Genomic DNA, 26,235 nt, shown 5'->3' on the forward strand with positions numbered 1-26,235 from the left:
ATATAGTACTTTCGTTCTCAATGCAAGACCTAAAACAACTGTTAAAGAGCTGAAGACTGTAATCACAGACTATGACGTTAGCTCTTACATGATCTAAGTTTGGTAAATGTTAGCAGCAAATTCAGTACATGTTTTATATTAATGGAAGTGTTTCATTGTTTTAAAGCCTACTTGCTGACGATCATGATACATCAAGTAATAAAAGGGTTTGTAAATTAGTTTATGTAATGTATACTCTGTAATCTTTTAACATAGAACAAGAAATGTTTTACTTCAATCTTTCGGAATCAGTGAACCCTAGTGTAGGTCTATCCCAATAAGTTGACTACACAGGTAACAACACTTTCAAATACAGTTCACACAAGGTTGATAAATCAGGAATTATGATAAGATGTTAAAGGTCATATGAATTAATACACTAGGTACTGTACATAATAATGAGGTTAGTACAACTAAAAGCTTTTAAGGCAATACCATTGAAGGCATAAATCGTAGAAAAATGATAGTTTTTGAAATGTTCATATTTACTGGAACCTTTGATACTCTAAAATGCTTTGGCAACTAACCTGTCCAGCAGATGGACCTTCAGCCTTAAAAATACAGAAAGGCATGGGAGCTATATGAAGAAAAGCATACCATAGGTGGGCCAAGGTGGCATTATTGGTAATAAAAAACAATACCAAAGTAAAAAAACAATACCATAGGTGGGCCAAAGTGGCATTATTGGTAATAAAATAAAACAATCCTCTAGGGGCTGCAAATTGGATTCATATTGCCAAATTCTTGGCAAGGCCCTTGCCACTCAGTTCTGAGATTGCTTTATGGTAGCACAAAACTCAATCAATGTATATGCTATATGCTATATTTATGTCAGAATATAATATAGACATCCGATGAACTGTGAAATATATATATTTCATCTTTTGTTTTTCTGTAAATTTTCGTGACAGGTACGAAGATTGATCTAAGGGAAGACAGAGATACATTGGCAACCCTTCAATCGCAAGGCAAATCCATCTTGAAGAAGGAACAGGGAGAGAAACTTGCTTCCAGGATAAATGCTCTTAAGTATCTCGAATGCTCGGCACTCACGCAGAAGGGACTTAAAACGGTAAGGTCAAACAGGAAAATCTCAAATCAAAGGTAGTGATAACAAATCATGATAAAACAGATGACAGATATGACAGATCATGAAATAACAGATCATGCTATAACAAATTATGATATAACAGATCATGTTATAACAGATGACAGATATGACAGATCATGAAATAACAGATCATGCTATAACAAATCATGATATAACAAATCAGGATATAAAAAAAATCAGGATATAACAAATCAGGATAAAACAGATCATGATATAACAAATCATGATATAAAAGTTGGGATATAACAAATCATGATATAACAGATCATGATATAACAGATCATATCATAACAGATCATGATAAAACAAATCAGGATATAACAAATCAGGATAAAACAGATCATGATATAACAAATCATGATATAAAAGTTGGGATATAACAAATCATGATATAACAGATCATGATATAACAGATCATGATATAACAGATCATATCATAACAGATCATGATAAAACAAATCAGGATATAACAAATCAGGATAAAACAGATCATGATATAACAAATCATGATATAAAAGTTGGGATATAACAAATCATGATATAACAGATCATGATATAACAGATCATATCATAACAGATCATGATAAAACAAATCAGGATATAACAAATCAGGATAAAACAGATCATGATATAACAAATCATGATATAAAAGTTGGGATATAACAAATCATGATATAACAGATCATGATATAACAGATCATATCATAACAGATCATGATATAAAAAATCATGATATAACAGATCATGATATGACAGATCATGATATAACAGATGTATAATATCATGAATAAATAAGGAAGTTTCATAAATTATTTTGGTATTCTTTCTGCTGTAACACTGAGTTGTGAGTAAAGTCAGGGAAACTATCACTACTACAGGGAGGTGTATCTCCTTCTTTAAAGATGGACTTTTGTGTTATGATTGTTTACAACCTGGTGGTGCCATACTTCACTGTGCGAGGAAAGATTAGGTAAACAGAACAAACCGTAGGTTGCACCAGGAATTATGGAAACTTATACAATTTTAGGCTATCGTAGAACAAATTTAATAAAATGGTTTCTGTACATGCATATGTGATGGCTTGAAGCAGATGTCAAAAATTGCATGAATATATTTTATGCAGTATTGGTCACATTTACAAATGAAAACAGCCCACTACTCATTGCTTAGATGTGTTATTCTCTTTAGAGCTTCCACAAGAGTTGCTAGACTTGTGGAAATTAGTTGTCAAATCCATGAATAACATCCCCAAGGCAACCAAACTGTTTTCTGCATAATCAGCATTAATAAGCTTACCTGGTGAATACCCTCAGAGACGATTGAAACCAGCAGAATTTAGATGCATGTAGTCGATGCTGCAGCATACTTGGTTGTGAAGAAGGAAGAGTGTCTCTAGGCAACTTCATTTCAAGTATTTCTGGCTAACTGTAAAAAATACAACTATTGACATGCACCTTGCAAATCTACATTGAATGGATTTAAATAAATTTGAAAAAAAAATTGTATATAAATGCAGATAGACCATTTCATGAAAATGCAGACCAAACTGACACTTTTGGTGTCACCATAACATACATTAATTAATCATTGGATTAAATTTAATAAAAAAAAACGCTTTCATAAAGGTTGGCCACTTGTTGACAAATTATCAGTTGTTTTAAGAAAAATTTAGTATTCCTAGTTACATTTGATAAATGAAATTGTACTTACAATCACACCTAACATGTGTCAGTGAGTCACCCACAGCGTAAAAGGAATGTAACATTAGTGTGAGGTATGGGGTGACTTGTTCACATAATAACAGTCACACCATGACTTCACCAAGATAGGATTGTAACATTAGTTACGTGACTTGTTCACATAATCACAGTCACACCAATGACTTCACGAAGTTGGATCCCTTGCTCACAATGTAGAAGCCGTCCTTTCCCTAACCGATTCACACAGAGATGACACTAACTACTGTAAATCTTAACGTTTTGTACCACAATGAAAACTGGATTGTGCTGACAAATCTGATAAATCGATAGCATGTGCTATTAGGTTTACAGTAAGAACTGAGGATATGTGTAATCCCAACAAATGCATCAAACTGGATTTGTTGGGATTACACATATCCTCAGTTCTTACTGTAATCCTAATAGTACATGCTACTGATTTATAGCACGATCCAGTTTTTACTTTGGTACAAAACTTTAAGATTTACAGTAGTTACTGTGTTCTCTCTGTGTATCGGGTGCCTTGCCTATCACAGATGGGATCCCTCGATCATGGTATGAACCCAGGTATAACTCATCAAGCACCAAGGGATAAATTTTGATGGATGTTTGATGGGAATACCGTTAATTTTGTAATCGGGGAAAACCCCTGCCTTGTTTTAAACAAACACATCTTTACATAGAAACATACATACAGAACCCTTTTGCAAAACCAGAAAGAGAAGTGACATTTTGTTTCAATATATTGACTATAGTGCTATGATTACTGTTATGGCTGTTTAATTTTAATGGCAGTTTTAAATTGAAACTTGAAGCAGTCACCAGCAGTTAACATTCTAGTTTTGAATATGTCATGTGATAGCATGAAACAAACCACTCTTGTCAAGCCTGAACCTTTTAAAAAAAAAATCAAAAGTACCTTTCCCTTTTCATAGGTAGGCGTCCCGAAGTTATTCAGCCCTTTTCATTCTTTCCTCTCGACTAGTGCTAAATAACTTTCATTTAAGTTCAACAGGGAAAGTCCCATTTACTTGTCTTGTTTGTCTAATCAACTTCTTTCTGCGTTATGTACGTTGCATTTGAAAGTGTAATTTTCACTTACTTTGCTTTTTTAGTAATTGATTTCTTAACAGAGTTGTGGTCATAGTAATGTTGTAGAGAATAGTATCAGTTTTGCTACAAAGATTTCTGACACATTTTATGTAACGGTCAGATGCAGTTTTGGTATAGCGCCATCTATCCTGTCTGCAGCTGGAGTTCTAGGCAATGGGTATTTTTAAATTTGTTTCTTGTTCTAGCGCATCAAGAAAGGAATTGTGTAATTGTGCAATCTATTTCTATTAAGACTGAAACTTGCAGATATATTTCATGAATGGATGGGTGGTGAGATGTGGTGCAAAACTTAGTGTAAGAAAAGGCAGTAGAAGCATAAATTTAAATAAATTAAAATATGTGTTTCTACATTGTTAGTGTACTTCTCAACTCCTTTTCACAATATCACAATATTATATACACTCTTACACTTAACAGAACTATGGAAATAGAAAATGCATCATTTTCAGACGTCAAAGGAAGGGAGAAGGGTGTACTAGACAATGTTAAAGGAGGGGAGGGTGGAATAAGACAATATCAAAGAAGGGGAGGGTGTAGTAAGATGACTTAATGGACTTGAGGTGGTTAATAGGAGAATGGACTATTAAGCTAGCATTTTACACACACTATTTTTAGGCTTGTTCTGGTAACTTTGTATTATCCATGAGAGTAATACGTTTTTATTGATTTTTAACAATTTTTATCGATTTTTATTTTCTCATCTTCTCAGGTATTTGAAGAAGCTGTCAGTTGTGTAATTCATCCTCAGCCTCCGAAAGCCAACCCCAGGAAATGTTGCATCCTTTGATGATTTTTTTTCTGGTCTCAATCCGAGCTGTTTTGAAGAGCAAAGATTTGTACATTTTGTTTCATAATTGTCTTCAGAACTACAGCTCTCTGTGCGTTTGCAACTGTGAATGTCCCCGGTCTAAAATAGATGGTAATTGAACGGTCAGCGACGATTTTTGCCTTCATCTGTTGCAATCACGAAACAGCGATGACAGTCGGTGGCGTATGTCAATTATTTTTTTGTCTTCGTCTTCTTCTTCTTCAATTCTTGGAGTCTCTCTATTGTACCAGGACGGATCTGCTTCAGCAGTTGGAGATCTGAATGACTGTCGGTTAGAAAAGGTGATTCGCTTTGGACGTTGGTATTACAAGCAGGGGAAATGTTCAGAACTTAAAAATTTGAAAATAAATATGTCAAAATGTTGTCATGATCACAGTGTTTGGAAGTTTTCTAAATGGAGTGAAAGTTAATTTATGGCAATGACTTCAGGATGTAAACTTTAAAAAAAAAAAAAAATTCAATCCAAATGCTTATTGTAGCATTTTTTTTTTGGGTACTGTGTTTGGGAAGTTTAGCGTTACATTAATAATATTCTTTCACATTGTGAAGGCTATTAAAGTCCAAAAGTTTCATGACAATTCCACTAATTTAATAAGTATCATTCATATGGTTGCCATGTCCAAGCCAAAAGTCCATTGCCCATTGTCTATAGCTACAAAGGGGTCCTGCAAATTTAAAACATCGGCAGTTTAGTACTCAATGGTCATTTTTTCCTAAAAGCTGATCATATCTTGGTAATGGAGTCTTTCTGTCGGGGAGAAAATTTGGTCAAATTTCCAACTAAGGTTGGTTGGTATGGGGGGTTTGTGTACCAAATGGCATCACTTGGCCTGAAGTTGTGATCGTCTGAAAGTTTGTCACGGAAAGTGAGACTTGAACCATGTTGAACTATGTCGACAGATAATATGCGTTGACTGGATAGCCATAAACGAACATTAATGTGGCATTTAATAAACAAAATACTGTGATATGATATTAAATAATAGAGAGAGAGAGGGAGAGAGAGAGACTGGTATATGGCATGGAGAAGAGAGTAGGGTAGATAGAGAGAAGAGATTTATGGTGGATAATAGATGTAAAGGAGAGGACCGGGTGGGGGGGGGGGGTTGGGTAGATAGATAGAAGAGATTTATGGTGGATAATAGAGGTAAAGGAGAGAACCGCGTGGGAGGGGGGGGTAGGGTAGATAGAGAGAAGAGATTTATGGTGGATAATAGAAGTAAAGGCGAGGACCGGGTGGGACAGGAGGGGGTTTGTGGATGGTGGTGAGTAGGAGTGTATTGCAGAGAGAAAACAGGAGAGAATGGACTTTGGTAGATGGCAGGCAGATAAGAGAATGGTTGCTACTGGAGAGAAAATCATGGTGCATAACAGAAAAGTGCATTATGGTATGATGTGGAGAGTCCAAGAGGAGCTTGGTATATAGCAGAGTGAAGGTGTAAGGATAGAATGGTTGATAGCAGAGAAAATTAATGGTACATGGTGTAGAGATGAGGGAAGGACACCGAGATGGGAGCAGGACTGGGAGAGGTTGCAGATAGTGGACAGACTGGAATGGGGTGCAGCGTGGTGTAGATTAATTTATGCTACAAGTTTGTTATGAACATCTTTACATGAAGATTTTTGTTTAACACCTACCTGTTCTAACAGTGGAGTGGTTGGGGGGGGGGGGCTAGAATGGGGAGGTGGCTGTCACAAGGTGAACATTAAATGAGCCACTTATCAGAGTGATACAGTGTTGGCTTCCCCGTGTAAAGATATCTATGTATATTAAGATTTACTCCTACCGGTGTATCCACATCCTCGAGAGTAATTACGAAGACAGGTTTTAGTGCGGCGGCGGTAATCTTCCTAATTAAACTAAAGTGATTGATCATGACATTTTACAACATGTCACTATCCACTTATATATCTCATTGAGGCAGAAGATCAAGTTAAGCTTGGTGGATTTATTATTATGTTCCTTTTTTTTTTCTTTCTATGATGCAATGAAATTCATTGGTTAGATTTTAACATTTGAGTTTCAAATCTCAAATCAATAATTATTTGGAAAAAGAAGGAATTTTTTTTTGGGGGGGGGCGCAGAAAAACCACTTGAAATTTAATATCACCCTGGTAATCAAATCCATAAACAGTTAATAAATATTGAAGGTTATTTTAAGTCTCCCCCCCCCACTTGTATTAATCTGAATGATACTAAATACCATGGTAACGGTAACCAAGAGATGTCAGGTATGTTTGTCTCTCCTCACTAACTTTAATACTTATCTTATCAGCATTGCAATTTGTGTTACATATACAAACTATATATCACCATGGCAGAGCGACAAAGAAGAAGATTTATAGGTTAATTTCAGCAGTGCAGATATTAGTTACCTTGGCAACTAGATAAGAGGTGATTTCATTCCCTCCAAATATGATACCAAAGTCATGTGATGATGATGAAGAAGGTTGGCGAGTGCATTTGCAAAATTCGTTAATATTACCTCTCATATTAATTTTGCCAGACAGACTTTGCCTGAAACACATTTGGAATCTTAATTATTTGGGGTCTGTTTTTCCATTTCTCTTTTAGAGATTAGAATATTTGGATATCAAACAATTTCGGTTTTGGCAATGCTTCACAAAGTAAGTGTGGGGTTAGTGTTAAGGATGTCTTTAAGCAACCCAACCATGAATATCTTGAGATGGAAGTTGGGTCTTTGGTAACGTTTACATCAAAGCAGTGAAACATGAAGACTACCTCAATGGATTATATCGACATGTGTAATGTTTGCACTAATTACATGTCAGTTAATTGTAATATGACTTAGGCTCTTGGAATTGTTTGTAAAGAAGATAAGATGTCAAAATGATAAAATACTTGGTAGGGGTTTAAAAACATAATCCTTTGGATTACTTGGGCCCTTAAAGTCACTAATTTAGATAAGCTAATTGTGAAATAAAAGAAATTTTAGGGTTTAAGTGTTCCTATCACATAATGTGACATTTAATCTTAGTAGAGCTGACAACCTGTCGTGGGGCCCTGTAAATTCTTGCACAATTTTTCTAATACTTTGTATTCTTTTAATGTGTTGAAAAGACAGAAATAACTGTTGCACAAGACCTAGCCACTTTTTCCAATTTGTGGTTGTTCCTCGAGATCTTTCTCCGATACAAAAGACATTTTGTAGGCACAATATAAACGCTGTGCAAGTCACAGATTGTCTTCATTGCCAAAGCTGTACTGAATAATTTTGTAATAAATTAATGAAACAGAATATGATGGATTTTTTAAGTGCTGGATGTTTGTAAATACATGAAAAAAAAACATTTGTTTAATGCTTGTAAGAAACAAGAAGATTTAGCTGGAGCTGTGAGCTAGCTGATTGTCATGAATTACTACTTGTACTACTACTTTTTAGATGTGGTGTCAGATGTTAATCGAGAGGTACGTTTCTTTGTCTAAAGCTAAAATGCTTGCGATGTGATCTATGTACGTATTTATGTCATTTGTCTGAGCTTAAGCCTCAATTTTCAAAATCAAATATTTTACTCTTGATGTTTAATACAGTTGGTATTATGTAATATGTGGCCTTTGGGACTGCAAGATGCTGTTTTGAAGGAAAATGTGACATTTTAAGTTTCATCTCAAATCTGTAAGAGCTGTGTCTTAATATCATCTTATCATTTATTGAACACCTCTGTGAGGTAAAGAGGAAGCGAAAAACATGTTTGCGAAAACATGAATGTAAGAGACTGACTTCGGTTAGCTTGCGGCTTTGATAAGCCAATGATGGCTTCTTCGCGAGTTCCTGCTTGCAGGAGGATCTAAACTTACATACTATAAAACAAGTTTAGGAATGTCTGACATTGAACGTCTGGTTCTTCATGACAACCGAGTCACCCCCAACTTGTCCTCTGAAAGTATGTAGGAATTAATGTGCTACTTCCAAAGAATGATTATTTTAACGTTGCATTCGTCTGTCCGTTGGGCTTCTACAAGTTTGTTCTGTATATCACAAACGAAGAAATGAACTGAAAACAAAGGGAGACCTTGCAATGGAACAATGAACAAACTATTTACACGACAAAGATTTTTTTTTCTCTATCCCATATCGCCATAGCTCATTGCTTCATCTGTATTTTACCATCAGTCGTATGATATATACATTTTATGTTGTCACGTTTCCACACCCCTCCCTCCTTCTTTTTTGTTCTTTTTCTCCATTTTTGTTGGCACGTGTAGCAACGTTCATTTGTAACAAAAACAAGTAATGTAAATGTCTTTCTCAAAAGATACATATTGGAATTATTTTTAAAATCAAATTACTTGTATTGATGAACATCTATTTCATTTTTTTTTTTCATTTGGATCACTTTCTAGGCTTTATTTGTTTAATGATGGTTACTTTTTTTCGAATTCAAGTCAAATTCAATTCAATTAAAGACACAAATTGACTGAAATTTCGGTGAATATTATAATTAACATTATCAGTGAATTTTTTTTATCTCAATTTAGTTATGTACTCTAGCTCCCACCTAACAGAAACTAAGATGTCGATTTGATGCGTTAAAAATTTAAATATATTTGAATTTCCTTTATATAAAGTTATCACACTCTTGGTATGTTTACTCTATCAAAAAATTTACAAAAGAATGTTTATTAATACCATCTTCATTTTATGCGCATCTTTTTTTTGTGTTCATTTGCAGTTTACTTTCAACGCCTTTGTAAAATTCACAACAGTTTGACAGATCGTTTTTGTCACGTTGTCAAATTTACTCTGTTCCCAGATTTCTGTCTGTTTGTGTTTTCCTTTGCCTTATATTGTTGACTAAAATAAATTCATTTTTAATACTTACTGCTGCTTACTGTATGGGTGGTCTGTGTAGGGATACCATCCATGGGATTTTGCATTCTCAAAAGCTGCCGCAAAAATTCAACTTCATTGTATGAGTTTTAGTAAATCAGTTTGGACCTGTCCAACGTTTCAAAATGTTTGTGATGGAGGGGGATGGGGGAGTTGCTCACATCGGTAGGCCAAGCCCTATTTGTGTCGAAGAAATCACATTTCGTGGTTCGTTCTCATCTTCATTAAAATGTCTACAAATTGCTACTGAAATTAATCAAAATAACCTAAACTTATGTGCAAGCAATTGAAACTCCATTAAAACTGGGAAATCATTTATGCTTCATTAAATATGCAAGTTAAAATATGATTATTGTCAGACTGTTGTCAGATGTTCCCATAGCAACTAGCTGTAATATTTACAAATGGAGATTTGTATTTTAGCTTGGTGCTTTTATTGAATGTTAATTCTGCCAGGAGAGAAGCACATTTGTGGTTTGAAATTGGATCGTGGTTTTGCTTTTAATATATATTTATCAGTATCACTTGAGATGAGTGAGGAAAAAATAAAAGACGTAAATATAAAGAAGCCTGGTCTAGATTCAGACATTGGTAATGGCTTGAATGAAACCATACAGCATTAAATGACTCAAATGTGAAATTCAAGAACAATTGATCAAAATGAGGTCAAGTGGTATATTAGAGAGTTCTGAAAAATAACATAAATCTTACAAATAATCAGTACATAAAATGACAGTTAATGTAAAGGGTGAAATTTTTTGGGGGAAATAAGTCAAAAAGTACAATCAGGCAAAAGCATATCGCTTTTTTCATAGAACAGCTGAGAATAGGTTTGCTTAAACTATATCAATTTAAAGTATTAAGTGTGTTATTCGCTCAGATAGAAAGGTGAAAAATGGAGCAAGCCTACCCGACAATGGAGGGGGGGCGGTGGGTTGTGGTGGGGATAGGAGCCATGGCCCCCTTTTCATAGCAAAGAACATTGATCTGCTGCCACCTATCTCAAACCTGTGTTGGGGTTCTCCCTTGCCTTAGGTGTAATTGCTAGATACAAGAGGTATATGGGAAAGTTAAGTGTGTTTTTGTTTTTTTGGGTGGCGGTGGGTGGGGGAGGGGATGTTTACTTGGATATCATGAGGACAGAGAGATATGGTGTGTTCTTGTAGTTGGTTGTAATTTTAATGTTACAGTTTTAAGGTGCTTATAATAAGGCCAGATCAATAGCAGTTGTAATACATTTGTCCCTGATGTTCATGGTGTTAATTACTGCAGGAATATTCATGCCATATGTGACATAAAAAAAAATCTTTGTTTCTTGAAAAAGTTTAGTCTACATGTCTTGAAGCAATTGGTGACTTCCACAGGTAGCCAATAATTTATTCGGTGGGAGAGAATTCTTTGTAAGAATTCTTATTGTGATTGTTATTGAAAATTAGTGCTAGTCCGCATAAAGCAGCTACAAAGATGAAACCAATGGATATGATGGTCAGGAAGTGTTAACTCAAACAGGAAGACTAAAAATAGAAAATCAATTAGGAGAAACTACATTCACAAATTGATGTAATGGAAGTGTAACATACATACATACATCTTAAGACAACTAAAATATGTTCACTTGTACAAGTTTGTTGTTGTAAGTTTGTGGTTCTTTTTTGGCTTGTCTTATGTTGTCATTGCAACCCCCACCCCCTACCAAGCCCCCCCCCTTCTGTACCCTCCATTCACCATTATCACACAGTGCCTACCTAATCCTGGTCATGACTGCTCATAATAATGCCATGTAAATAAACCCTCCACTCCCAGCAAAAAAAAAAGGACTTCAATGGCACTGGTTCATATCCATGTCAGATTATTATTATTATTTTTTTTTTGTGGATATCTGTCCTGAAGCCCTATAACCTCTTTTTTTTTAATTTTTTTTTTTACACCTTGTACTTCTATGCAACGTCTCTAAAATCAACTAGTAAAACGAGTCACCTAGTGATAACACATCTTGTCGTCTTCGTCGTGTCTAAAAATTTGTGAACAAAATATTTTATTTTCAATTATTTCTTCTTCTTTTTTCCCTTTTCAGTGTTTTTTTTTTTTTTTTTGGGCCATTTTTCTTTTTTAATATATTTTTTTTCCTCCCTCGCTCTGCAGCCTCCAGCAGTTCAATTTTATGTTAAAAGTATGAGTCAATGAAAAAAAAAAAATTAATAGTGATATCATCAAGATTTATATCTTTCATTTATTCGTGAGTGTATCTCTTTTCCTTCAAGTTTTATATTTACCAGCTTTGTTTCAATAGCCTATGACAAGGTTATGGTGATTATTACCAGTGGATAATAAAGAAATGGTATGGTAATATCTGTGAGCTTCTACTTTTATCATTTTTGTGTTTCGTACATGGAGTGCCTCAAGTATCTCTCAAGTTGGTATCATAATATAAAGTGGCGTTACTTTTATGCGATCCTGTCACGGGCCACGACCAGGATTCACTAATACAGAATTGTACAGAAACAAGCGTCGTCTACAACACCAGTAACTGTTACCCAGATTGTTAAGCCACACTCTGCCAGGATTCCTGTCAATCAGAGGTAGGCCTAGAAGAATTGTACACTTGTCTGTCACCAGCAGTGTTATGTAGGTCAAGCTGGTAGGCCCCTTTAGCTAGCCTGGAGTCTTAAAGGCGACACGGGCATAACTCCCCGTTAGACATCTGTCCCAACTATCTTTCACCGAGAGCGAATCAAGTCGATAAAAGTAGAAAAATCAAATAGACTTTAATTTAATTTTCTTACCCAAATTAAAACTAAAATATTAAACATGACCAGGCAAAGAATGAGCAGATGAGGACTATGTTTTTATAGAATGAAAATCAAATAGATTTTAATTTTCTTTTCTTACCATGAAATTTAAAAATTAAAACTAAAATGAAAACACTCAACAAGACCGGGCGTAGAATGAGGAAATGAGGACTATGCTTTCAATGTTTTGTTTTTTTCCAGTTTATTTGACATAATCAGATAATGATAATATACCTGTACATATTGATTGTTTGAGAATGGTTTGCTAGTATTTCCTTCACAGTTTGAGTAGAAGTGTGTAAATAATTCTCATAAAACTGAGATAAATATACCACTCCTCACGGATCATGGGCGCTGCCAATGTGTTTATATTCCTGAAAAATGACGACGACACACCCATATTTTACAAAACAGTAAAACCCCAAAACCACCTCCTTTCTTCATTTTGTACAAATACGACCGTGACAACAACAACCAAAATCCATCAGAACACCTCTTTGAATTTTTTACCCATAAATTTGTTATCACTTAATAATAGGGTACAAATTCATATCTACACCATACGACTCATCCACTATAGTTTAATATAGAGTAAAACCATGAGTGGCTTAATCCGTAAGTATAACCCAATGTAAATTTTACATGGTCTTTAGGATCAGTGAAACTACAACCTACACATATTTACTGTTCAATGTCTTATCAAACAACTTCCTCTGATCTCAACTTAACAAATGAATTGATAATACATTGTTAAACTATTACGAATTGACACGGTAAAATGCGTATACCCCGAAATCGAGAAAATATTCTTGATCAACAGCTTAAATAAACCACCTCTAACATTTGATACTTTAAAATTGAAAAAAAAAACCTGAAAACATCACTTGGCAGATATCCTCAGATCAACAAACTTTTAGTCTGAGGTGTTTTTTCCTACTACCATGCTTCTCAAACTGTGGCTCACAACAACCCAAAAGTGAGTCGCCAAGATTTTACCGTGGGGTGAGGGTCACGAACCAGGTCCAAGGAAATAGAAATATTTGATCGGTAAAAAAATCTTCCTGATTGACTCTGACAAGTAAAATACTGACTAGATGTCACTTGTGGTTAGTAACTTTCCTCCAAGTCACATGTTAATTTCCATGTTTCGTAGCTTATCAACTTTCAATCATTTGCAATCAAATCGTTCAATGTGAAGTTTACCTCGTCAATCACCAGGTAGTACATATCGGGTGATTTTAGGCCTTAGAAATATATAAGATCGTGATTGGCCCTCTGGCAATCACAGCATCGGCCACCAAGGAACAACTTTGAGAAGCACGGCTAACCAAGCACATACCAATTATACTTTACCAATTCAATCACTGTCCCATGATGGGGCTGATGGTTCGACATATATTTAGTAATTGTGCGTCCATATTTATCGAGTAACCAACTGACCCCACATTTGCCCATCTCAACACTTGCAAAACTCTTGTAACAAGGGATCTTTTCACTATACTATATACCAAATATTAAACTATTCATAAATACCGCTATAAATGAGAACAGGATGTTTACGTATACTATGATTACTGATATTGAAACAAATAACCCGTATAAAGAAAAAAACAAAATAACAAATAAAACACCCAGAGATTAACAACATGATAGGTAAGTATAGCATCACCCCAAAAATGATATTTCCCACCCACCTATCCCTCACCCACCAAGCCCCCCCCCCCCTTTTTCCGTTAGGAAGCAAGACTTCTTGCAGTTACAATACTTAAAAGGATAAGTTTTATTAAGAGTAAGGATACAAAACTGTACATATATGTACGATACAGGCAACTAGGAGATTGTTGAGTGAAGTTACTGTATGCCCTAACCAAAGGCACATACTATGTTATATCTCTTAATACACATGTGCATATGCTGTACAGTATACTTTTTATGCTCAAACATGCGAGTTTGTATTTCTCAAATACTAAAATACACACATAGATTCTTAAACCTATGAAGGTCAAACCACGTGGTTTCATTAAAGCGGGAAAAAAAAACCTGGTTTCAAGGAAATAAGATTTTTGGTACCTTTCGCTTATGACTGTTAACTTAATTCCTTTATTATTTTCCTTCCAAAGTGAATTTTATGATGACCTCAAACTTGCTAGATGCTAGCTAACATGGTCACAATATTTAACAAGAGACCTGTACATGACTCATTTTTCACTGTTTGACAAATTGGTATATACGTTTGGGTCTTATTATCATGATTACAACCCTTTGCAATTACTTTTTTTTGCCATAGAGTCAAACAGACTGACCAATGTCTTCTTAAAACCTTTTAGTATTTTATCTTAATTTTAATACCCAATCAAGACATGCTACTTTTTGCTTCGGTGCATGGTCCCTTTACTTAACTTGTTTGTTGCAGCTTCTAAGGAAATACCTGATACAACTTTAACTAGAAGTAAAACTAGAAAGAACGAATAAAATTCATCTTTATTAAAGTTGACAATATCAGCAATTTTCACACTATATTCACATATCATTTTAAGTATCTTGATGGTGAATTAGGTGTCTTGTGTATATCCTATGTAGCTATGTATTCACTATGTATTTATGTATCCTATGTATTTACTGTTAGCACTACCAAGGAGGAGGAAAAGAGGGAGTATGACAGAAATATATATCAGAAAGTCACCAAACAATATACAGTATATACATCACTTATATAGTAAGATACAAAGTTTAAAATATCAAGTTTGTCTGTTTACAAAAAAAAATTACTTCTTCATCAAATACAACTATGTTGGTACCTCATATGGTGCTACATCTATTCTCCCAAACCCCACCCCCCGCACCCATCCTTCCCTACCCACACAGGATCAAAACATTATGACAACCTTCTATTGTCGAAAAAAAAAAGGACCTCTTTCAGTTTACCTGAAAACTTTAACAGCAATTTTTGGACAAAAGTATTTCCTTCCATCAATCAGAAAGCCAATGTCTTGCTGCATTTTTTTTTTCCAAACTTGAATGTCAACTTGATATAATTAAAACCAAGCAATATTTCTAAACAGTTCAAGTGGCGCAGTTGGTTAGTGCTCTGTAACTGTGAGAGTCAGACAATCTCCACATCAGCGGTTCAAATCCAACTTGAGCATTTTGAGTTTTTTGCTCTTTTCACACTTCCATTCTGAGGTTCAAATATTAGAAACGAGCATTATTTCTCAACAGTTCAAGTGATGCAGTGGTTAGTGCTCTGGACTTGAGAGAGGCAGACAATCTCCATGTCTGCGGTTCAAGTCCAGCCAGCGCCTTTTAATTTTCTGTTCTTTGTGGCAGGTGGAAGTATAAAGGATAAAAACAAAGTTTATCCATTGGGAACCAAAATGGTGTATTTGGTTGTGCCGTGTGCGATTTAGATTTTCCTGATCAACACGGTTCAAACCCTGGCTGGGCAATCACCATCCAAATATCCCAAGTGATGCAAGTTCCCCAGCGGACAAGGTGAGTTGCGCGGACCCCCTCCCCCTGACAAGGTTCCCCAGCGGACTAGGTGAGTTGCGCGGACCCCCTCCCCCCTGACAAGGTTCCCAAGCGGACAAGGTGAGTTGCACGGACCTCCTCCCCACTGACAAGGTTCCCTGATCGCACGAGGACCAGGGGAGAAAATGTTTTACAGGAAAACCGAAGTCCAAACAAATGGATCTTTAAATATTTGAAAAGCTTCTCATAACAGTGTCCCATCTAATGGTCTAGTGGTAGAGAAAATTTTTGACAATCACAAGGTCCCTGGTTCAATCCCAACTTTTGATACATTTTTTGCACCTCTCCCTCCCCTCCATTTTTGGGGGGTTTTTTGGGGTTAAAAAAAACTTAAGCAGTAAATTCTCCCTTTAAAGAGTATCTTTCTGTATTTAATATTAATTTTTTAATCCCCTATTTTTTTTTTTTTTACATCATTTTTTTAATACATGAAGTATTTTTGGATAATGTTAGGTATATGATTATACATTTTAAGAATATTACAAATACAGATTGCAAAATATTTTTTAATATAGTCAATAATGATATTAATAACCTTAATACTGGGATTACATAAGAAATAAGTCTGTACACCGTTACCATTACAACATGAAAAGCAAAAGAAAAGTTTAACAAAAAAAAAAAAAAAATGCCATCAAAACATCCACTGTTAGTTGGGAAAATGATGAATCCCTGAGAGGTTTACTATAAACTGTACACTTTCATCAACATCACAACATAGGGGATGCATTTTCCTTATACCCATGAAACTTAAAAAAGAAAAAAAAGAAGTTAATTCTATATTTTAGTATGAATCTGACATCTTAAACATCAATCTAATAAACAGCGCATTAACAGGGATTCAAAATGATTTACAACAGCACTGTCAGCAACTACACCCCCCCAAAAAAAACCCATTACCCCTGCCCCCATTCCCACACCAGTCCATCAAAGAGACCAAGAAAGGACAAAGAAAAGACATCTGTTTATGACCAAATTTAACTGGTTGAAGAATATACAAAATATAACTTTCTCACGAGGTAGCCATCGTCGTTACTTGAAGTTTGCACAGATATTATAATATTATAAGTATTTAAGTGAAGGGGATGCAAAATCATAGGTCTGTTGGTTTCAATCTATGGACTATTTCCTTCTAATAATAGCAGCAGTTTCACTAAATATAGTGCAATATTTCTTCAAGCCTACAATTTTTCTTTTCTTAAACTTTACTTTATTGTGAAGCTTAAAACCTCATTTTGAGCAACCCTGTCCTTTACTTTGTTAACCCTCATCCAGTTTTGTTATAATTGTAAGCGTTTTTCTTTAATACTAGTATAGCATTATATAGCATATGACCTCTATTTAGCTCTGCATTCCTTATTGTACTGTTAACCAAAAGGGGGAGGGGAGGGGGGAATAAGCTGTAACAAATATTGTTTTCTTGGAGGCAATTGGTTTTTCTTTCCTTTTTAACTAATGGTAATTTAGCAATTGTTTTTACATCCACAGTTAATCATCCTAATCATTTTTAAGGTTGGATCTCAAAGAGCAGCTATTTTCTTTCATTATTGTCTAATCCTTGCAACCTCTACTTTATCTTTTCTAATTAACATTTTTGGGCTTTTGCAAGAGTAGTTTGATGGCTCTGTTGGTTTTACATATTTATATCGTTCCGTTTCGGTATAATATGATATTCATCGTACACCGACCTCTAGGTCTATCTCATCAAGTAGGCAGGTATAGATGGGTCTGCAGAACTTAAAAAATATTACTGTCTTTGTGTACATCATAAAACCTTTCTTCCTTGAGGCACCACTATCTCATACATATGCAACAGCAGCGTAAATATGCAGCGGCAGTTCATACATATGCAACACTGCAAACCGAGCACCAATTGCACTTGCTTTGCCTATTCCATTACTTTAAACAGGTCAACACTGTACTGGTTGAACAGGACAGTACTGTACCTATTGAACAGCTCAGTGGCCGAACAGGTCAACACTAGACCGGGTGAACAGTTCAACACTGTACCCAAGGTGCAGTACCAGCTAATGAGGATGTTACGGCCCTCACTGAACAACAAGCACTGACTTCTACACCCATAGAAATGTGTCTTCATTCCAGCAAGTTTGACAGATACTTTCAATGTGTCAATTACTACCACAAACCATAAACTAATCTTCTCTGTAGACATGATCATATGCACTGTGGGTTTACACTATTATCATTCCACATCCCTGTTGAGGGTTTGTGCAGGGGCTATACATGAATCGGACAAGTTCAACTATGAATGTAATGCTATTCAATGCCACATGGTTAATTCATCTTGATAACATTCAATTGTTTTACTGTTGATGACAAATACATTTTGATAATGTTGAGATGACAAAATGGCAGGTTTTATATCTGCCGCTATTAAAACCATTAACAATATACAGCTTGTACATTAGAACCTACAACCACAAACTCTTTCTTGCAGGCATATACATAATAATACAGAATCCTATCTTCTTCATCTTATCTTACAAATTTAGCCCTGAATAGTGCAGGAATACAAACCTGTAAAATCCTTCCACGTTTCAAAGAGCATATTACTGCAAACTATAGCGACAGCATATCAAACGTTTACAAAAATACACATATATAGTTGTAGTTATCATGTCATTAGTGTTAGATTATGATGATACAGAATTGCAAATTACAACAATAATTAAAACCAGAAATATTGAAAGCTTGCAGTTTGAAGCTAATCTACATGCAGTTAACACAGGGGGCTAAGCAACCTAATGGTTATTTATTCAACAGGCTCTCATAAGCAACATGAGAAAGGATATATAACAATCAACACAGCATCAGAACATGAATATGAGTAGACAGTAGTTATGCATCCATGACAGAGGAAGGGGGGGGGGGGGAGGTGGGGGGGATTGAGACAATTTCAGAGTTATAACTTTTTCAAACAGGAATCTACAATAATGTAATAAAGTAAAGTTATGTGAACCTACGCAGAGACAGGAAGAGATCGGTTCTTTTCATTAACCTCAACAAATGCTCATTAGTTCAATACAATTCTTGTCCTGTTGTCTTTTGTTAATTCGTAATGCCAGTACAAAGACTGTTAGGATTACCACATAAACTTGAGTTCTGCTAACACTTGAGTTAATGTGAACCTGTAAATGTTCCTCATTTTACTAGGGAAGCAGTTATAAGGAACAATTTATTTATTTTCGGTGGGGTGTGAGACTGTACAGGTATTTGGGTGAAGCATCACGGCATGGCATGGTTTCTTACATGTGACAAGAATAACCTAACCATGGTATATCTATATATTCTGCATTGCATCTGTATCAACACCGTATCAACACTACGCCCAATGATCGCAGACAAAGAATATGCAAATGTCATAAGTACTAATCATCTGATCGTTCTACCGAAGACAACCCTTCTCCCCGATCTGTGATTGGTTGATTACACTGGGGTAGGTTCAATGGGTCTTTTAATGCATTGTTGAACTTTTTATCACATAATAGCTAAGCCTTAATGAGAACTCGCATTTTAAACCTACGTTCGCAAATGCTTCATGATATTTTCATCGCTTGAAGTAAGAAGTTAATTAGCCTACTTCAGTATTTAATGCTTATCAAGGTTTGAAGCAGTTTTCGGTGGCATTCCAATATCACGCAATGTTACAGAGTCTACTAGATTACGTTTAATAACGAAGATGACAACGTTTCGGGACCCAGATGCTTTTTAATTTCGACGACACAAACTGCCTGACGACGCATCGATCCAAACTCATTCATCTCTATTGGCCCAGTGGAGTATTCGAGTAAATGAGACAATGTCTAAGAAACACCGTTCTCCCTTGCAGAAGAAGGAAATTATAATTATAATCAGGGCAAGATCATGAAGCTGGCGTTAAAAGCTTCATCAAAATAATCCCATCTTCAGTCATGTTACAAAGTACTGGTAAATTCTTGGCTAAACTTTAACAACCATTATAACAAACAGAAGGGTAATTTTCTCGGTGGTGTACAGACAAAGGACTGAGATGATGCTATCAGAATATCGATTTCCTTCTACCTGTCTGCGAAGAAACTATTCAATGAAGGGTACCATAATTCACTACGATGTATTTTCTCTCTCTCGCACAAATATCTTTGGAAATTATGCCTTGAATGTTTCTTCCTCTGAAAATTAAAATAAACTACCTATAATGTAAAAGTATGTGACGCTGCTCGTTTCTCTGTCCATATCCCTGGACATATCCCCTATATCCACATGCACTTATGTAATGTGTGACGGTTCCAAAGGACATATCCTCTCAACTGCAAATTTCCATGTAAATCGTCTTGCAGGATAAACATTACCCCATTCTCAAAGTCTGTGAGAAAGATATTTTGTCGTGATTAATACCTACTGTGTCCCAAATCTGGTGAAATAGTTTCTTACTTATAAAACATATCTTTTTCTACCAGCAGGTTGTGCAGAAGCTGGGTTTTATTGTAATCCCGATAAATAAATAACTACTACTCTCTCCAGAGTTTTCATAATGTTTCTCATGGCATGTTTATCATGTTCACTTGCAGCTTTTTGTTTTTCTTGTGTCAAAACATTTCCTCTCATAAAACACATCTATGATTCATGTTTTCCCTGGTAATATTTCATCTAAACCCCCTCCAATTATTCTGCAATTACAAGCCCAGATTCACAGGATGTATATAAAACATCGTCATCAATTGTATCATGTTTCTGAGTTGACAGGTTTTTCCTTCTCACGGATTTGACGATCAGAGAGATAATAAAACCTCAAAGGCAAATTGAGTCATTCAATTCCTTATCAAAGTCCATATTTACCAAAGTATCTGCAAAAATTGATACTTTTGAGACAGAAAAAAAAATAGGGAAAAGCCACCCTAATGACTCAGTTGGAAAAAAACTTTGAAGTCTTATTTCAGCAATTATTTTGCGGTCAAATTTTGCCCAAATCCATCCTCTGATAATACAAAGATAGGTATCAATATTCACTCCTAATAGTTTTCTTCATCGATTAAAAAGTTTCATAATAATAATAATAATACTGAATAAGTAACCTAACTCTTTAAGAGTCAATATCGAGATGGTAGCCATTTTAACTGTTACCATTTCCATCTCATGTTTAACACAGCTTTTATACGATAATGATAATGATAGTGTTAGGGTATTTAAAGCCAGCTATAAAACTAGTGACATGAACCACACAATACACTACTCTTATAATCTCGCCACATGACCTTCATAACCCACTTTTCTCCCACCCCTCACTGTCCTCTTCCCTTCAGAAATTATCTTACCAAACTTTCCTTCAACATACTGATGACAATATTTTCCAAACATTAATGAAGGTATCACAAAATAAATTGATGACATAAATGAATCCTGTAAAATTCAAGTTTGTATCAGTATTGACTAAGCCTATCATCAGAGAGAGTGGGCTTTATATTTCCTGATAGCGTTAAAGTTCACCTCTCCTGTGCCTCATCTACTTCATACCTTCTCCTATAAACTGTTTTCTCTCCCCTCCCTCCCCTTTGTTGGTCTTTGTGTTTGTAAAGATATCTTCAAAAACCAAAACTTGAACAAACAGAACAGATTAGAGAACACTTTATCCGATCTTTTCATCTCTAGTTTGCCTTTATCTGTTTTTCAGTTATGTCAGAGGTCAAGCCATTGTTAAGGTGCATGTGAGCAGATGACCATACATTTTGCTCATTAAAATCATTCCATTTTCAAGGCCATCAAATTTCTTTCTCTCTCTCTGCTAAATCATTGTTATACACATGGACCGAATTGGAAAGAACGGCGATATAGAAAACTCGCCTCTCAAAATGTCACGAACAAGTGTTCAATGCCACTGAAGAATGAAGATGCCTTGATTTGGAAGTCAAATTGGGAGTTCTATTTAGGGTTTTTCTTTCCATTAACATTAGAGCAACAGTCGTTTCACGACGCAGACTTGTCAAAGAGGAAATTGTTCTTGATGGCCTCGATCTACCTGCTAGACAAAAATTACTCCGAATGAGACAACTTTGGAAAATATGATGAGATGGAACAGAAAAGTGGGATAAATTGGAGGGTTTTTTATAGCCAATTCACAATATGTTCATTTCATTCCACTTATTTCAGGTAGACCAAATTAACTCATATCTTAAATACATTTGACAAGTATATCCTTAGAGTTTAGCCAAAATAATCATCAAACTTTTCAGGACAAAAAGTGGCTGGTGTACAAGTCAAACATGAAAATCTTGTAGTGCTTAGCTACTGGGCATCCCAATCCAAAAGTACATCTGTTCAGACCACGGCAGAGTGGAATTAGGGGTCCAGTAGTTTCAAGTATACTTTCACTTCTATTTTAGATCTTACTGTTGTTATTAGTAGTGATGTTTTTACAAAGGCTACACGGGCTCAAGAAGTAGCGCTACCAACTTTTAACCTTCACCGAACAGAACGATTGATGCATATTAACAGGGTCTACCTATTTGTGCACTTTAAAGATTGATCTGTAAATTTGCAATGGGCACATGCTTTAAGAAATCACCTGAAATATTGAACACATGACCCCCCACACAACAGAGTGCAAACATCATAATTTGATATTTGCTAACTTGAAATGAGATATTCTCTGTTTTGAAGTACTTGACCTATTTCTTGCATGATCTTCTGAATGCCATAATTTATATCAATGAAAGTACTGCTATACAACATAGTTATACAGTTATATAGGGTATGAAAATTCTTGGCTAATTTTTATTCAATTATCTCATACTAAGTCTATTTGACACTCCCCTCCCTCCCTCTCCCCCCCCCCCCTCTTTAACACATGTGTATATCTATTCTGGTATGCTGGAAGACTTCCCAAGCCTCAGGGCTACATCTTTATGGACTACTTCTAAAAATAACAGACCATTTCCGTCATGTGTGATGAAACCTAGTTTACGAGAAGATTTATGAATGCAAATACCTCCAACGACACAACAAACCATTCCTGAAAGTCCAGTTTTATAGTAGTCAACATGTAGAAACCGATCTAACCTTTTTCCTCAGCGGATAATAAAATACCCCTCCGGGCATCCCCCGTATACCAACTTTTCCAAATTACTTCCCTTCATCTTTCCGACACTTTTGTCCCTAAAAATGTTTTCGTTTTTTTTAAGTCCTTACAATTGATTAGGAATTAAAATTGCCTTTCCATTACAACAACAATTGTAGTGTTCGAAATTTGGCACCAAATCTTCAGACTAAAATACAGAAATGGAGTGTAGGCCTTCGTATTTATTAATTATTTCATTCCACAGATATTTTTAACCACAAGCACCTGCAGGCATGACCTTCAAACTGTCCTTCAAATCTTTCCATAAATTCAGTTTCTATTTCATCTTCCTTTAAAAGCAACCTTCCTTCTCTTACTTATAACATCAAGTTTAAAAAAAAAAAATTAGCAAGTTTGGATTTGAACTTAGTTTTCATCTACTTAATGCTTTTGAAAGAAGTTTAATATACTTCTATGGCCAAGGCAGGTCGCTGTATTTTCTACAGATAAACAAAATGCTAACTAGATGTCTTAGTCTGAAATAGTAGCCATGCCACCAAAAAACCCCTGCCTGAAGAAATATAGCTATAATTTTTGTGTCGGGGCTACAACCATCAAAGAAGGTATATTCATCTCATTCTTACTGGTCAATTCTTTCTCCCGACTAGAAAAATATTGATCTTCTTCAGAGCGATGCCAAGGCTTGTATTAGAATGCTTTGGTCATTTGATCAATCACACACACAGGCATGTGACCAATGCTATTATAGAGACTGGTGAAGTCAAACAAGGGTCAGAGAGTTGAAGTCACTGCCATTGTTATGGTGGGAATTATTTTTTTCGGACATCCTTAAAGGGGATGGGGAAAGTGGGTGAAGTGGTGGTGGTGTTCAAAGTCAACCAAATGGTCAGAAAATTGAAGTTACATGGATGGGTAGCCCAGGAATTATTTACCTGAATTTATCCTTAAGAGAAGGAGCAGAAACAGGGTGAAATATGTAAAGTGTGAGGGTGGGGGATGGTGAGAGTTTAATAGTGCAAAGTGCAAACTCAACCTTGATATCAAACTTGATCTAATCAGCCACGTTTAGCACTTCATTCCACGCTTCATTTTTTCCAGACTTCATTCTAACCGTTCCACTTAATATAGATCCCTGTTATCTGCACACTTGTTTTCTTTACAGAAACTAACCCATTAAAAGACAATACATCCTTTGTTTCAAAGATCTAATGTCTTTACAATATTTGGGGAAAAAGCGCTCAGTTTTGATTTCCTTCCAGCACTTCTAGAGTTTGTTAACAATTCTGATATACACATTATCTGCGTATCTCTTGCACGGTTTGAAAGTATCCGTAAAATAGGAATTTATTTCGGATTGAGAGTTTGCCAAACGAAGGAAGCATACTTTGCCCAGAAATTAACGTACAGACATACTTTTAACCTATATGTGTAATGGTACCTTGAAATAATCTACAAAATAAACAACTCTTCCATTTTTAAGCAAGTCTCTGACATGATTCACAATAAGTCAAGCAACTTGAGAAATATGACGCATGTTACGATTTGAATTGAAAAGCTGTTGAAGTAGCTCAAAATATGTAGGTTTGAGTATTATGGCTAGCAATATAAAATGTTATTTGAAGTAAAACATTGCAAAACTAGTCTTCTAAAATGTGCAAGCAGGGGTGAACACACTTGTTAAAGAGACATTCTTCTGCCAAATAGAAGACATACATACATACATACAAACAACGCTGACTATATTGTCACTACGTGAGCACCATTTTTAAGGGGGTTGTTTTGACGGAGGAACTGAGATATGCTAGAAACAAAGAAACAGTAATGAACTATGAGGAACTGGGTCGACAAAGCCTAGTAGTGACATTCTGGTCTTATAGAGATGTATGAGGTTGTGAGCTTGGCAAAGAAGCAAAAGCTCTGGTAAAAAATTGTACAAAATAATTTCCAGTTTAGCACACAATTTTGACCAAACAGACCAACTTGAGATAGGGTTAGGTTCATACAATAAAGACAGAAGGAATATAAACAAATACAAATATTACCAAAAAAAAAAAAAGGAAAAAGAGGGAAAACAAATAGAATTTCATGCATGCACAGCTGATCTGCTACAACACAGAGGTCATACTTGGAAGAAAATGGCGACCCGTAATCGAAAAAAAAAACACAAATGCCAAATTTTTTCTCGTCAAATCTGTGAAACATTTTGTATCCATCCCCACTCGGCAAAAAGTGAAAATAAGCCAGTGCTAGCTGCTCAGAATTCCATCTCCTTCGTGTTCCTCCATGTACGTGAGACGTCGGAAGAAGAGCTCTTGAGCAAACTCGTACAGCTGAATATCTAAACCGTTCACTTCCATTACCATCGCCCTCTCTTCCTCGGTCAACGGCTCCGCATTTGCATGAGTATCGTTGCTTTGCTCGAAAGCTTTCTTGAATTGTAAGTTGAAAGTTTCCTCAAAAATATATTGGCTCTCCTTTTGGAATTCAGTCAGACCAAAGTAGGAGAACCGTCTTAGGTTGGCTTTTGCACTTTCCAACATTATTGCATTTCTCTCCTCTGGGGAATATTTTGAAAGATTGTAACAGCCGACGAGGGTCAGATCCGCTAACATGTGGACCTGACGATTCCTGGCGAGGTTGTGCTGGCAGTTTATAAACTCCTCCAGGGTGACTCCCGACCAACTATCTTGTCCCTGGTAACAGGAAGGCAGTTCGTCCGGGGTCGGTTCTCGACCGTTGCACATGTGGCGAGCAGCTTGCCACGTCGCTCCTCTGCGGACATGCCTCCACTCGCTGATAAACCTCTTGACTGGATCTCGCAGGATGGTGACGTAGTAATATCTGTAAAGGAAGACCACAACATTGCAGAAGATTTAGTTATGTTCTAAGCTTCAAGTATTCCACTGATGGGGGGAGGGGAGGGGGGAAGGTAGGTAGTGAGGGAGGGAGGGTGTGGTTTTTGTCACCATATGGGAAAATGTCTTCCTTATAGCAGAGTGAACTGCAAGCTGAATGTATTAGCGTGAATGAATTTCCTTTCATAAGACTAGATACAAAGTATGGCTGAACTGACCATATTTACAACACAAAAGGGGTTTTCACAATGGGGAGGATATGTTAAGGATTGTTAACACAATTTTGTGACTTTGACCTCTGTTAAAACTCAAATGTATGTATGTA

General features: G+C 35.8%; 2 protein-coding genes and 1 long non-coding RNA gene across 7 annotated transcripts in view; 2 read left to right on the forward strand and 1 right to left on the reverse strand.

Moving 5' to 3' along the window:
• LOC139974837 (ras-related C3 botulinum toxin substrate 2-like) overlaps window positions 1–5,894 on the forward strand; it is a 58,494-nt gene extending 52,600 nt beyond the window's left edge. For all 4 annotated transcript variants that reach the window (XM_071982301.1, XM_071982302.1, XM_071982299.1 and 1 more), the window contains 2 exons: window positions 951–1,111; window positions 4,691–5,894. In XM_071982301.1, the coding sequence (XP_071838402.1) occupies window positions 951–1,111; window positions 4,691–4,768 (239 nt within the window). In that variant the 3' untranslated portion in view covers window positions 4,769–5,894. The remainder of the gene's footprint in view (window positions 1–950; window positions 1,112–4,690) is intronic.
• A 56-nt stretch (window positions 5,895–5,950) lies between these two features.
• LOC139974840 (uncharacterized) lies at window positions 5,951–20,415 on the forward strand. The gene is made up of 2 exons (XR_011795576.1): window positions 5,951–15,944; window positions 15,994–20,415. It is a non-coding gene; the product is annotated as an uncharacterized lncRNA (long non-coding RNA).
• The window catches only part of LOC139974839 (heparan-sulfate 6-O-sulfotransferase 3-B-like), an 84,536-nt gene continuing 69,063 nt past the window's right edge, over window positions 10,763–26,235 (reverse strand). For both annotated transcript variants that reach the window (XM_071982308.1, XM_071982309.1), the window contains one exon: window positions 10,763–25,896. In XM_071982308.1, the coding sequence (XP_071838409.1) occupies window positions 25,302–25,896 (595 nt within the window). In that variant the 3' untranslated portion in view covers window positions 10,763–25,301. The remainder of the gene's footprint in view (window positions 25,897–26,235) is intronic.

This window comes from Apostichopus japonicus, chromosome 10, assembly GCF_037975245.1.
Source record: "Apostichopus japonicus isolate 1M-3 chromosome 10, ASM3797524v1, whole genome shotgun sequence".
Lineage (NCBI taxonomy): Eukaryota > Metazoa > Echinodermata > Holothuroidea > Aspidochirotida > Stichopodidae > Apostichopus > Apostichopus japonicus.